The 15,885-nt window shown below is 40.9% G+C and overlaps 1 protein-coding gene across 20 annotated transcripts in view; it reads left to right on the forward strand.

The window, feature by feature from the left end:
• wupA (troponin wings up A) overlaps positions 1-15,885 on the forward strand; it is a 51,837-nt gene that overhangs the window by 897 nt on the left and 35,055 nt on the right. For 6 of the 20 annotated variants that reach the window (XM_076519601.1, XM_076519607.1, XM_076519610.1 and 3 more), the window contains exons 2-6: positions 2,915-2,951; positions 10,017-10,034; positions 10,746-10,874; positions 11,810-11,933; positions 14,321-14,421. In XM_076519601.1, the coding sequence (XP_076375716.1) occupies positions 2,937-2,951; positions 10,017-10,034; positions 10,746-10,874; positions 11,810-11,933; positions 14,321-14,421 (387 nt within the window). In that variant the 5' untranslated portion in view covers positions 2,915-2,936. The remainder of the gene's footprint in view (positions 1-2,914; positions 2,952-10,016; positions 10,035-10,745; positions 10,875-11,809; positions 11,934-14,320; positions 14,422-15,885) is intronic. The other 14 variants (XM_076519606.1, XM_076519605.1, XM_076519604.1 and 11 more) reach the window with 3 other exon arrangements.

Below are 15,885 nucleotides of genomic sequence, written 5' to 3' on the forward strand. Positions count from 1 at the left end.
ATACATAAGGCAATATGAGATTAAAGGAATCTAAAATTATCTATTTGATTTTCTCTCTCTCTCTCTCTCTCTCTCTCTCTCTCTCTCTCTCTCTCTCTCTCTCTCTGCGTAGTCGGGCCAAGCGTGGCCCCGCCTGTTCCAGCTTATTCCAGCACTCTATTTCCAATTGGGTCTCTTCCCTTTGCTTTAAGGAAGATACAGTGTCTACTAATACTCCATTTTTCACGATGTCTAGCTGGTAGTACAGCTTTCTTTCGCGCTGTGGAAAATTTGGCCATCATGATCCGATCGACAGAACACGCGGATACACTCGGACAGCCTTGTGCCAGTATTCGCCGCGGCTGCCGCTACCTCGCCGACAATTATAGCTCGTCTTCAGACGCGTCTGAATCGCGTCTGTCTTTTTTTATACACGACTTCGACGTGGTTCGATCCTTTTCGATGGGAAACGATCACCTGGCGAGCAGCCGTTCTTCTCGGTTTCTAGGCGATCGCTCGCCAGGCAGATCATCCATGGCAGACTCGAGATCGTGTTTTCTATTTTTACGGTGTCGGGATCTTCTTTGACATCGGAGACGGGACACACATCGCGGAGCCTCGTCGGCTGGCCGTGTCTTGGAATGGCTCGAGCGAGAGGGAAGCTATACTTAGCGAAGACGAACGTCCATTACGAATATAAAAGGCGACGCTCGCCAGTGATACGATGAAATTCCCACCGCTAGATGTTTTTCCGTTTTCTAGCAATCGTATGTTTCTTGTAGGTACTCCCAGCGAAATGCAATCCGATCACCTGACGATTCGAACTGTCAATTCGGCAGGAACTGGTAATCGAGTTAACTGCATCCTAATCGTTTCCGAAAATTCTTATCACTTCGAAAGTAGTTTTATTTGATTATTTCGCCTGCACGTCACTTTCACCTCAACTTTCATCCATAGTCCAATTGATCGTTATCATTGTTACATACATCAGAGGTTTTAAAAAGCAACATAATATTCTCCATGAAATTGTGATCTTTAATGTCGTCCAACGTTAACTTTCAATAAACTCGATCTACATAAATCGATTGAGTCATTTAAGGTTTCAGTTCGCAGAATTCTTTGTCACTGGAAAATAGCAAATTTGCCGACTACTAGACATTCTACAACAAATGGTTCGTCTTCCCAGATAAGTGTTTTCCCGGTGCACACGATCGGTTACACAATCGGTGCGTGCAGTAAATTTGGGTGCTATTTTGAAACATTGTAGCTGACTCATAGCCGACAGTCCAGCCAAAGAAACAGATCCATTCGTCTCTAAATGTAACCTGATCCACCGTGCAGTTTCCTCAATAATTCATGATCCGCTTCATCAGCGGCACACGACTCACTTTAAAATGCATCGTCTATTCACAGACGTCTCCAATTAGTCCCTCCGTAGCTAGCGATTATTATTCCCGCTTCGAAAACAATCGTACCCCACTTTCTATATTTAAACAGTTATTTCCACTGCTTCTCCTTTCATGGTCTCGCGGAAACGTTCTGCACCCGAGACTCTGGGAATTCGTTTCAAAGTTCAAGTCAGCCATCAAATTTATTTCGAGATATCGCTCGGCGGACAAGATGAACGACTCCAGGTTGTCCAGAGCGCTTCCGGCCCCCTTATCGTCCCGTTTTCTCCAGGTTTGCCCCTCCGGTCTCGACGTCGGGTCGGCGAGCGTCCACACCAGGTCGTTGCATCCAAATTTGGATCGGCCGACGCATCGACGTCGCCGTCGACCACCGTTCCCGAAGGTGGGGGACGCGGGGGCCGACGCCAGGCTATTTTCGAGCACCGGATATTCTATACCGTCGCGTCGGCGTTGCGACGCGAACTAGCGTCGGGAATTTACGCGCCGGATCCGCGATTTATCGCACGGATGACGCCTGTCACTGACCGAAAATTTTACGCGAATGACGCAACCTGCCTGCACGACACCAACACCCTTTTTGCGCGCGATTATGCTAGTTCTTTCAGCAAGAGAATCGTTTAACACGTTGACTGTTGCGCATTCATTTTCATTCATTTTCATTGGGATATATCTATAATTAAATTCGTGAGATATCGAAGGATTAAAGGAGCAATCGGTGTGATCAATTTTTTTCTTCACAATTTCGGTCTGATCGTCTAAAATTAGTTTAGACTTGTGAGGAATTTTGGGGGTTGTGGATCGCCAGTCAACGTGGTGAAATATTTTCTGCAGTGAATTAGATCGCATATACAAATTTTAAATTCAGCCATGCAAAAAGTTGCATGATTCAATTATTTGTTTGCAAGAGATTTGATACAGATGTCGCTAATATGGAGTCATTTATCGTTAAAGTCTTAACATTCGAGGGAAGGACATGTAGGATGCCTGGGCTAATTCAGAAACTTGCTATTTGATTCTTGCTGATGTACGGCACAATATCCATCTATAAGTATTCGAGTAGTTACGTCAATACACATTCAGTAACGATCAGGATAAAAAACACACTACAATTACAAAAATATCTAAATATGAAGTTGCTTTTGTACTGTAAAAACGTAGGAAATTTGTCTATTTTCCTTTTGTTCTAAAATATAGAATTTGAATTGTAAATAAAATATAGAAACTGAAAGATAGGTTTGTTTAAAAATTCGGATGGTAGAGGTTCTATTATAATGTATCTTTAAAAGACAGCCCAGTAATTGCAATATTGTTCTGAAAATTTATTTATCCCAAAGAGAAATAGCTCAGCGATCATAAGATCTAGTTAACTATGCGATCTTCAGGAGCCAATTAATATTTACTTAAAATATGTAGGTCAGAATAGACCCAGGTGTTCTCACGAAAATAAATCGGTGTTTGTGTCATGATGCAACGATTATTGTTATCTTGTACAGTGAAACAGCCGGTTTTCTCTGTTTTATTTTTAGGTAGACGAGCGCAGCAGACAAGATGGCGGACGATGAGGTTAGGTGGGTACTGGAAACATCTCCTTTAATAGGAACACGACTTAGTTCATTATTTTTCACGCGAACCCACGTTTTCCTTCGAAATGGGTTTTGCGCTGGAAATAAGGTAACCGCTCTGCTAAATATTATAAATAGACCACGGGAGTTTGTTAAAACATGAATTTCCATGAAGCAAGAATAAATGTCCCTAGAAAAAGCTGAAGTTTCTAAAAAGGAACTCGTAAGAAACACCCTCGACACCTTAGTTTACACCGAATTGTTCTTCAAAGTGACAGAAATTTATAATTTAGTATAACAGAAGTGTCATTTTCAATTTTTCTACTTTTACGATCGTAGAATCATCTACAATCATTTATCTTAACATTCAATATAGGAAAAGCGTATCTTTCAAAGCTCTGCGAAGTCAAAATCGTTTTCCAAAGAAATAGGTCGTAATTCAACTCGGGAGAGGCCATTCATTCACAAACGTCATTTATCTTATATTTCCATATGAACATTAATATTCAATTCAAGAGAAGCATACCTGCAAAAGCTCTCTGAACACAAAACCGTTCTCCAAAACAGCAGGGGTTCATTAACGTGAAAGGAGACATTCTCAATTTTCTCGGGTTCTCGAGGCCAGAATTCATTCTACGTTCTGTCGCAAAAACCAATTTTCAGTTCAAGAAAAAAAAACCACTACATTGTTTGTACGCGAAAAGGTACTCGTTCTAAAATTTCAATAGATGTCAAAATTGAATCCCGAGCTCTTGACAGAATACTTTAATTGGACGGGAAGTTTCGGCGCGGTCGTCGGAATTTTCGTCCCGCGTTCAGAATTTTTCAAATTCAATCGAACCAGAATGTCAATTAATTTCCCGATTTTCTGGAGGGCAAACCGACGTGCCGATTTCACACAGCTCGAATGGACGTGGTTTAATGTGAGATTTTTTTTCTCTTTCCCTCTTCGCCCTTTCATGTCTCGTTGCACATCGGCCACACTCGACGCATCTGGATCTCGACTTGACGCTGGAATGGCGAACAATGGATCGTTCCTGTCCCCGTTCGGACTCTGCAGTGTAATTAATTATAACGAAAGGTACGCATCGTTTGTGCTGTTTTTGCTTGCGAGAACCCGCCCCTTGAGAACAAATAGAACCGACCCCCCCTTAGACCATAGTCTCGTGAAAATAGATAATTGAAGACTCCTTGTAGAAGACACTGTTAGGGCCAAACGTCAAAATTTCCAGAAGAGTATAAAGAGACTTTTCCAACGTTAAATTATTTAGAAAATTTCATTCCTCTTGATTACAAAGTATGTTTAACCACTTGCCTTAGAACATATTTTGTGTCACGGTAATTAGAACTTATGTGTCCTTCATAGGATCTATTGCATCTCTATATTTTTTCGAATCGCTGAATAATATAATATATACGTATTTGATAAATTGTGCTCTAAATTCTCACAACGCATCTGACTTGTTATTATAAGGCAAGAGGTAACGCACATAATAATTGGAATCTACAAATTTCTATTTGGTCGCATTTGTATAAAAAAGAGAATTGTATTTGTGAACAACCATGCACATACAATCTTCTAGTTGTAGAGAAAATTGAAGGTGTCATTCATCTTTTGCGAGTACCGCGGGTGCCAACTCTGTCCACAAATAACCTGTACAGCGAACCAAAAATACATTTCAACAAACACTTATGCAAATTATTATAAAATCAACGATGCACTAAAATTTGATATCATGGTATATTGGAAAAAGATAACATACCGATCAAAATCATGTATTTTGTAACATCAGTACTTAAAGTGTTTTCTACGGGTCTTCGATTAATCCGCGAGCACGATCGGCAGCGTTTTTCTGTCGTCGATTTTGCCCGGAGGTTTTTGAATTTTTCCTTTCGGATTAAGTATTTTTTTTTTTCGCTCGGACGGAACCAGGACTTCCGGCACACGAAGCTTCGATCGTGTCGGGGTTACTGAATCGACCGAGTCGCCCTGTTTTTTTTTCTCTGTCCCCTGTTTTTCACCAACTTTTTTTCGTCTTTTTATTGCGTTCAAAGTGGAAACTTGACGCGCCACCACGAAAAGGTGCAGTCCACGATGAACCACACGCAGTTTGCCAGTGGTTTTTCTTTTTTTTCTGTGCCCCGCCGAATAACGAGGAAATCGTAGAAGTTTATCCTCGTGACAGTGATCCACCTCGATATTTCCTTTCCCCTAGGGGAACCACGCGATATCCCCGATTCCCGATTTTCCTCAAATACCCCCTGCTGCCCTGCTCCTTATCTCTTCATTTCTTATGGAATACCGGATTACCGTGATACGGCTCCATCCCGACGAAGGAACCACCGGAATCCGCCGATATCGTTCTCCATTCGGCTACTTCGATGTTTCCCTCGAATAATAATCTTACCTCGAACGTCGTAAGTTCCGGTTTAGGAGAATCGAGGCGGCATTCGCATTCGGAGCAGTTCAAATTTATTTGGTCTGTATATTTTAAGAGCGTAGCACCTTGGAAATTTTCCTCTAGATTTACTGCTTAAATTTATTGAAACGAGAAAGTGTTGTGACTAGACCGCAGATCTTTGTACAAAAGAAACATTTTGCGCATCGATTGCAAGATCCAAGAACTAAATCGACACTTATTTGTCCGGTTAATCATTTTTCACGAAATTCTTTCAATCTTGTAACTGTTTTAAATATCATTTGCTCGTTTTAGTAGCAGATGTGCTGAATCCTTGTTAAATTGGCTGGCATTCAATTATCTTCGAACTGTAAAGTAAACGTGTAAAGTAAACGTTCTTTTGGCTAATATTATACCAATGTCGACAATAGTTTTTCTTTTACGATAGAAGATACTATGATCATAAATGTACTTTATTAACTAGTGCGCGCTTCTAAATCTTGCCTATTTAATCATTTTTGATAAAGGCTTATATGTTCAGATATGTGAGACACACAGTCTTGTCAATACAATAGAAATTAGTGTAGACAGGTCTTAATCGTCTGTAAAGTAAGGGTGATAAAAATACTGTCGCAGAATAATGAAATTTATGAATGTATACAGTAATTTCTCCCAGAAATTCGGAGGTCGAAATTGAAACCGGCAGATCCGAGAATACTAAGTCGCGATTCTTCGGGTCTCGCGGCTCGTTTTTATAGAAACTCGGGGCAGTCGCCAAAAATGGCAGCGGCCAGAATGTTGGTGTACATTAATATGAATACATAGTAATGCTAGAATAAAAGCGATGACTTAACTTTGTTATTTCTAATTTTTTTGCCACGATTCGAAGGCAATTCGCAGGCCATGTGTCACTATTCGAAGGCAATTCGGAGGCCACATGCCACGATTCAACGGAGATTAGTCATGTGTCTTGTAGCTCCGCGATTTTCTTATCTGGCTCACACCCAAATAGACCATTTTTTGTTGACTCCGTCAACCCTTAGCATCGACGTAGCAATAAATGACATAGGCGTAGGACTAGCACAACGAAATTCACAGCAACCCGAAATTTGGCGTTTCCGGGAGAAATTAGTGTATTTCGCGCGTGTACCCTGCTCAATTTACTTTAGTATTTAGTATTTTTATAAAAACTGATTTACAACGAAAGCTTTATTAAAAATTAAATTCCACGGAAATAAGTTCCCCAGCCAATTTAACTTGAGGGAAGCTGCAAAATATTCTCCAAAGAAATATCTAGTAATTGATATCAATTAATGGACAGTTTGTGACGAAAACGTTCGCGATATTCGATATTCGATAGACAGTATCGACGCGCCCTCGTAATTTGTTGGAAACAATTTCGCGCCGGAAAAGTGAAAAGTTATTGAACGTACCGATAGCCGATAACATGTTTCAGTTTCGCCGAACCTGGTCTATATTTTTCCACGAGCATAAACATAAAATTTCGTACGAACCGGAGAGTAAGAGATAGAATCGGAAGTATTACGACCTACACGTCGGTTGCCTCCGCGGGGTGGATTTTAGCCTTGATTTATCGGGCCACTCACGCCCTTATTTCAACATTATTTACCGTCCCGTACACTCTGTCTGCTCGTCTCCTTTCTCTTTTTAAACTTTTCCGCTACTTTACCACGACATTGTCGTAAAGCCATTTCGTTAACCCTCGAGGTACGAGATAACTGCGCTGGGTCATCGAGGACCCGTTGCACGCAGTACAATGCCTACGAAAAGCTAGAATCAAAATTACAAATTTTTGTTATATTAGAAGATTAGTAAAATTTAATTTGTCAAACTTGACCTCTGCATTTCTGTGGAATCGAGATTGTAAATTATAAATATTTTACATTAAAAAATTGGAAATCAGATCAAAATGTTTTTCCTCTTTGAATAACTTTACTAAGTTATGCATAATATAAAAATATTCTCAGATTTGTCTTATATTTCCACAATTTTATTTTCGACCTTGTCATTTTTGCATAAAATCCATAGTTTATCAAAAATTCCTGGCATCGGAACTACAAATTTTGTGCACTTATGGAATAGTTTTTGGTATTGAATTTTTGTCCTTAAAGAACAGATGAATATATTGGACAAACATTTGTTTAATTTCATTGTTTTTTTTAAATAAAATATATAGTTATACGTAATTAATATTTGAGGCAATTATAGGAACATTAATAATTGTGCACACCTTTCGCCCCCAATACAGTTATTTTAAAGTTCCGATCTTCTCTGATTTTCATATACGCGACATGTGGGTCACCGACGACCCGGCGCCGTATGGCGAGGGTTAATATCTCTCCGACACGCTTCTTGTTCCGTTAACATCCGGTCTCCGCGTGTTCGAGTCGCCGTGGAAGATATTGCTCCCGGCGTACGAAAATATTAGAATCCCATCAGACTTCCTTTCGTGCGTCTCCCGCCGGAAGTTCATTTCATGCGCGGAACTTTTTATACTTCGCGGGGGAGAATGTATTTCCGCCATCTCGTAACGTTCCCTCTGTTTCCTTAGTCGCAAGGCGGAACGACATAAGTCACGTCTTCGACGAATTTTTATTTTCGTCGCCGCGAAGCTTGAACCAAGTTTCAATAAGAAATTATACAAGAAATATTTGTCTAACAACCGTAAAATTAAGAAATCATAGAATTTCATACCGTAGCAATTTACACCACTTCAACCTTTCACTGGTATACTGAAGTCATGAGTGACCCTAACATTGTATCTCTATTTCATTTTGTAGTCAAAGTTTAATTTTCTTTATTTTTATTATTTCATATACCAACTAAATATACACTATCAATAGAACGTTCATCTAGAATACGATTAACACATTTTTTTCACTTCTTATTTAACTGTTTGTGAAAATTATTATACCAGTTAAGGGTGAATCCCTTTGTTTACTTATTTTGCTGACTCGAATAACGCCACAATTATATGGTGTAAGTGCAGTTGCATTTAAATGGATTGTCACGGGAATATGACGCAGCAAATTCTGCAATAAAAAGAGAGAAACGCTTTCGACTGTAAAGGGTTATAATCTGCTATCATCTTCCCCGCCATCTTTGTTTTAGGCATTTTCGAGCGGTTGGTAAATGCGCGCGTTTAAATAAAATTATCGGGCAATTTGATTTACATCGCAAGTGACTTTAAATTTGATTACAAGAACGATTGAGGCATCATTTTGGCTCAACGTTCCCGCGGAAATACGGCTTTAAAGCAAAGCGGGATAGAACGTAATCTAATTACGCACTACCGATGACGATTAAAATTAAACGGATTAGTTCTGTCCTACTGCTGTTAATTATCAATGACAGCTGAAGTAAATTCGCCACTAATTAACGATTGCAGACGATAATCGACGATCGAGTTAATAGATCGTTTGTCCGAACTGTGTATTATTTATGGCAACACGAATTCACCTAGCATGAGCGATGTCGTTGAATTCGGTAAATTATTTCATCCTGAAGTGAAAAGAATTCCTTCTTGATAATGATTCCAGACGACAACCCTTTGAGAACAGAATAATGAAGACTAGATTTATGTTTCTTAATTGTTATTGAGATCGTTGAAAATTACTTGAAACAAACTGAAAGCTATGCTAGCTACAGCAATCATCTAAGAGCAAAAGAATGAAAACGTACTTTACGTTCTTTAAATGCAATATAAATTATTGTTGGAGATCACTTAAAAGAAACTAATATCTAAACTTGGTTCAATGAATTGCGCGACTTACGACGGTCCGCCCGACACTGACAAACAACGTGTCCTCTTCCCAATCCTAATTCGGCCAAGACCGATTCTGTAGTTTTAGCCAGCGTAGTGATAGAATAGAGCTCCCCAAGCACGAGCAATCTAGATATCCAGAGATACCTGGGGTAACGTAGACATACTACAGTCGCATGAAAGACGAAATATTTCTGTGTCGCAGCATGCTCCTCACGCTTGCGCTTTTGTAATTAGCACGTGGGCTCGCTCGTTCGGGTTTACAGCACCGCTGTACGAGCCAATTGTTGCATGTCGTCAAACTTTCGAATCTATTCGTGATTTGCACAATTTTCACGGTGTGGCTCATCGTTATTGAGCATTGCACCTCGCTGCGAATGACGCGCGACACACGAACAGCGCGGCTTCATGAAACGCTTTGCACAATTTTATAGACGGAACCCGGAACATTGACCTTCGTGGCACACGATTCGTTAGTGCTCTAACGCGAGCACATTATTTATAATTAATTACGAAATTAAATGTGATTACTTTTGGTGAACGAATCCGAGAATTTTTGCATTAAATATAAAATTGCTTGACTATTTCTTGTCGAACAAGCACATAATAAAATAGTGCTCGATGACTTAAATAAAAATATTTAAAATATTTATAAAGACTCTTTTTATAAGTGAATGTCACGAATACTACTAGGATGACGTAAAAATGTATTGAAACGTTTAGTTGGAATGTTTAGTATGAAATGTTTGAGTTTTTGGGCACAGCTCGGTTTTAGTATGTATTACAGGAAGAGAATCATAGCCATTTCCGGTCCGAAGGTTGTTCCGCGTGCCGTCCGCACGGAGAAGTTTTACTGACGACCCCCGTCTCTTTTTCTTTACAGAGGAAACGTCTCGAGGATGTACGTAAGAGGGAAAACTATCGGCGAACCTTAAAGTCAAGCAGAACAGGACGATCACTCGCGAAACTTTTTCAATAACTTGTCGAGCAATGCTAATCGAAACGGTTATCCGCGACGGTTCTTCGAGCTATGGTCCCGTCCGGGGCATACATACGATGCTTTCGACTTTATTTGGTCCTCGACCAACTTTCCAATACGAACGATTACCTGGAGAAAAATTATTTAAACATGTTTTCGAACACCAGCTTTTTCTATACGTTCAGCGAGTTACGGTGGTACAGTTGGTCACAAAAATGGTCATACACCTGACAAATCGAAATTATTTATAAGATACCAAGAGAACAAAAGAATAATTGATGGCCTTGAATTTATTCTGATGATTTTTTTAATATCAAATAAAAAATGATATTTTAGAAATATTTATAAGTCCCGTAATTCTGTACAAAATGTTCAACATTTGCCAGGTGTACAGACTTTCCTGAACGACTGTACATCACCATGAGAGCGCAAAGAATTCGAATTCTTTGTCCGTGACTTTCCAAAAGGGATTAACGGTTATCCTTTCTCCGTCTTTTCACGCGGACTCTTCTTAGTCTCTTTACGAATTTAAAATTCGCGCCGTCGCGTGGTATTCTTCGGTTCCGCGGCATGTTGCGTTCCGTGTCGTTGTCAGATAAGATGTTTTAAGGGAGTTTCGCACGGAAAATGTAGGAAAAGAAGAGGAAACAGGCGGAGACCGACAGAAAGAGGGCGGAGGTCCGCGCCCGCCTCGAAGAGGCTTCCAAAGCCAAGAAGGCGAAGAAGGGTTTCATGACCCCTGACAGGAAGAAGAAGCTTAGGGTGAGTTTACACCACATTCTCTGTTAATTCCCCGCCACGTTACAAACCTCCCGGTGCGTCGTATATTCTCATAAATCTCCTCTAACTTTTTTCTACAATTTTTCGCAATTAGAATGGTCACCCTGAAAAATCGGATAAAGCTTCCGAGTATGCGTTTCGGTATTTAGAGCTAAATATTCAATCCCTTAAAAACGAATCTCATAGCAGAGATATCTAATCTTAAAAGTCATCACCTAGTTTTCGATTTTTCACAACCGGAATTTCCAACCGAAAAATCGGAAATAATTCTGAAAGGTGTATTTCAGTAGCCAGAGATGTACAGAATAAACTTCGGAATCTTCGCGTTCGATTCAATTCCCTAAAAATCTATTTTTGTACATAGCTGCCCTCCTGATCGAGATACGGAATTGAAATTCGGCACCGTATCTCTTATTTCCCCTTTTTCAATTCGGATCAATCCCGTGACCCTTCACCCGGGTCAAGACAAAACTGCTCGCGAGAATTTTCCGCCGCAATTTCCACCCAACGCCATTGTTCCAGCTTCTCGGTGGGAACTTCGCTCGTCCGGTCTTTACTGGGCGGGCTTTATCGCCGCCTTAGATCTTCATTTCGCCGAGCAACACCGTTCAAAGCCCCGTATTTCTCTATTACCTTGTCACACTTCAACGCGCAGGACTTCCGACGGTTTTTCGAATCGTTTCACCACGGAGTGGCTGGAACAAGTTTTGCACTCCCGCTCGCTCTTTGCATGATATTCCGGGGAAGGGGTGCGAGAAAACGTTCCAGGGCTTAGCCCGACACGACCGCGAAAGGGAATTCACCGGGCGGTTTATACGGTTTACGGAATCCCTCGGCCCTCGCCGCGAGGATTCCGCCTTTTATGCGATCGCCGGATTCTGACAATGGCACCCCGCCTGTGTCTCCTCTGTCCGCAGTTGTTGCTGCGCAAGAAAGCCGCCGAGGAATTGAAGAAGGAACAGGAGAGAAAAGCCGCGGAAAGGAGGCGCATCATCGAGGAACGCTGCGGAAAGGCCAAGGATACCGACAACGCGAGCGAAGGTACTTAAACAGTATTCAATGTAATCGGGAATACCGTAACTCGTGAACCGCGTCCCCTGGGTTTGGAGCACGGTGGCAGGCTCGATCGATTATTTTCTGTTGGCTGAGGGCCTATTTTTTCCCCTCGGTAATCTCGATCTTTTAATGTGAAGAAACTTTTACGTAGATGTACTTATACTTCGTTTAATACTGAACAACTTTCGTTTGAACAGTTTTTAAAAATCTTATTCGGATCCAAAGTTACAACGGTTTGAATTCCATGTTCGGTATAGTACTGTTCACGCGCCTACGACAATGGGTTCCGTAGCGCGGGAACTTTGAATCGTTGTAACTTTTGATCGGTGCAAGATTTTGAAAAATCAGTTAGACAAATGTGATTCAGTTTTTCAAGATCTATTCAGATGTCCGAAAGTCTACTGACAGTTCAATTGATATATTGAAATTATCCGGTCTTCACTATACTCGAAGCACAACTAGAATCAATACTAAGTGATCTCGATCAAAGAATATTCGCGACTCTTTTCAACCTAGATTTACTCACGTCTGAACATGCATAAAATGAAGAATGATTCGAAGACGTGGAATCTACGTGGAATCGAATTTAGTATAATTAAAGAGCCCGCGCTAATCGAGCGGCCATCGTGCTCATTCATCCGACCTTCGAGCAAGTCAGGGCCGAAGTTGATTCGCCGCAGGCTTACCTTCGAATCAGGATCATGTATTTTCCGGACGACTATTTTCCCGGGAGGGTTTTTTTTCCGAGAGACATGTGAGAAGCGAATCGTATCGTGCGATCTGTTCGTTCGTGGTAGAGTCGTTCGCGTTTCTCCGGTGGTTTCGATCCATCATCGTAGCGAACGGCATTCTCCTCTCGGAGGAAGCTCGACGATGGCACGCCGAGGTTCGATCACCTAAATGCTCGTTGGCATACGTCTCGTGAACGACAATGGTCCCTCCAGTGTGCGAGCGCACTATCTTCACAGAAGACTACACGGTAGCTTTAAGAGAAGGGTATTATGGCGTGGACACGGCAGACGGTACAGATGCCTCGGAATTTTATTTAAGAGCGCACTTGATGGGATATCGATCTGGAATTGGGCACCTGTGCTTGCGTACAGGATGCTACACAAATACTGCCACTATGTGCACGGGTCTACGGGAACTTGCTGATAGAATGTAGATCTTGAAACGCTTTGCCTAAATTTACTGTAACGACGTTCAACTTACATAGTACTTCGAGAATATATAATTTGAACGATAAGGTAGATTGAACTGAGTAGATTGTAATATTTCTTGCTTATACGTTGTTTATGTCTACATGTTTTCGCTTTATATATTATATTTGAAAAGATGAACTACTTTTAAACCTTTTCTATCGATTAGTTTCTGGCATTTTAAGTTCGAATTTATTAATCTCCATTCACGTTTGCGTTACTAAAGTATTTACGCGAGTGGACACACAGTTAAAAATCAATGTCTCGAATGGTTTCTCTTAAATGTAATTCCAATGGTATGGTATACAACAGCTTGCCCAATAACACGCAGCGCAATCGAGAAAGAGGAGTTTCCACGTGCAGAACAGAATCTAAAATGCAGAGTAAAATTTTTCACAAAGTCAACTTTACTAATGGGACCTGTGAGAGCAAGTAGAATTACCGAGCAATGATCAGGCACGTCGTCCGATTCGAAATCGTTTGAAAATATGTGACAAGTTTTAAATAATCAGTTTTATAGAATCAACTTTTAGCAGCAAGTAGAAGGATCGGGTAATATACAGACACGATATTGAACTTGGAATACTTCGAAAAGTAAGCTCGGTGTAATACAATCAGTTTAATAGAAAGATATATAAGACAGGCTGATGATTTCCAGGCAGTAAAACGATCTTTTCGAAGCAAGCGGAAGTGGAAAGCCATGGTCAGACACATGGCAGAATTAAAAAACATTCGAAAAATGACGAACAATACAATACAATTAGTTCTGCAGAATAGTTTCACGCAGGTATATTCGAGAGAATGAATTCAATCTTCGAGATCAAGTGGAATGGTCCAGCAGTAGCTAGACAATTTTATAGACAATATAGAATATTAACAGAATTAATGTTTTGGAATCGTATATTGCAAACTGCTAATTCTAAATCCAATATTAGAAAGAACGGAACACTCTACGGGAAAAATTTCACTCTGTTATTTCTGTACGTGACGGACCAGCTGTTTCCGGTGCGTCAGTTTATTGGTCACCCTGTGGATACTGTTGGTTAACCGTGTCAGCGGCATTAGAGGACGCGCACCGAGGCCGAACAAAGAGAACGACGGTATCGTTCCCCCATCGAGTTTGAATGAGAAATGATGAATTCTGTCCGATCTTTTTCACCTTGATCCACACAGAGACCGTGAAGCGCGTGCTGCGCGAGTACCACAATAGGATCACAGCATTGGAGGATCAAAAGTTCGACTTCGAATATATTGTTAAGAAGAAGGACTTCGAGGTACTTGAGAACGAACGGTTGCGAGAAACGTAACGAGACGTGCGAATAACGAGGCACATTCACAACACGTACACACCCGCACAGAGACACGCACACATACATACGCATACACAGGCATACATATGCACATGCACACCACAAGTTTTAACACAACACCGATGCTCAATGTTGTTGCATTTGAGCAATGGAACGCGCTTGCCCGGTCGGTTGCGAATCCACGTTCGATTGACGAACAGAGAGGTCGGTGTGCATCCTCGGATGCGTTTTGGCAAACGGCTGGCGACCCTCGTCGTTACGCAACCGTAACATTGCCATTATTTTTAAACGGCGGCAGCGTATTTATGTTGTCCCGGTGACGTCGCATTTCTTTTTTTTACACCGTATCCTCGCGACGAGAGACTTCACGTTCTCTGAGGCACACACGTACACTGTTTATGTTTCTGTTTTTCACCTCTGCTAGTTGCCTGCGGATTTCGCGCATTTAAAATGCACTAGATTTTCGGAAGCTTAATCGAGATTTCTGTTAGACACCATCAGTTTCCTCAGCAATATCCATCTCATGCTATAAAATGCACTGAAATGGTACCAAGAAGTTCTGCAACTATATTCAATATCGTTTTCTTGACGCTTGATGTTTATTTCTTTAGTGCATATGCAGGATGTGCTCGGAAAAGTCGAGACATGCATCTGAGAATTTTAACTTCGTTTCATTTGTATTCTTATTTATTTTGCCTGTAGCTCGAAATTCGATGCTGCTTTTTACTTCGTTTAAATCTAAGGAAGTAAAAACTGTGTTCTACGATCAATTCGAACCATAAGCTAGCTGATAGAAGATCAAATTCGTGTGAACATCCGCAGGTTACTTGGAGCACACAGTTTAAAAACAATTACAGGTAGCTACACCATCGCTCGATCTTCTTGCAAACAAAATTTGAAGTCGCACGTCTGAAATCTGATTTAATTAACACTCAAAACAAATAATGCAAGAGCAATGTAGTAGATACCTGGTTAGTTTCCTCAAGACCAGAATCGTGTTCTTCGCCAAAACGACAATTCTATGTATCGCAAACCGGGCAAGTGTCGCGAGCTTCGCATTTCGTCTCGCCGTTTTAATTATTGACAAACGTACTATTATTTATTTATTTATATTTTTTGTTCACTCACTATCTGATATAACACGGCTATTCTGTCTTTCTCTCTGTCTCTCTCTCTCTCTCTTTCTTTCTATCTATCTATCTCTCTATTTCTCGCTCTCTGTCTATTCTCTGTTTGTCTCTATTTTTTCGCACACCTATCTGTTCGCTCGTTTTTCTTGTTGCGCGCGATCTACGTGATTTGCTCTCTTCGTTTAATGCTATATTCTCGTCGTCAATTACTACCCACTATCACTATATTTGTCGCTGATGATTTCTCGCAGAACCAACAAGCAAAAGCCGTGGATTACTTTTCCATCGTACTTGTGAT

This window comes from Megalopta genalis, chromosome 3, assembly GCF_051020955.1.
Source record: "Megalopta genalis isolate 19385.01 chromosome 3, iyMegGena1_principal, whole genome shotgun sequence".
NCBI classification, from domain to species: Eukaryota; Metazoa; Arthropoda; class Insecta; order Hymenoptera; family Halictidae; genus Megalopta; species Megalopta genalis.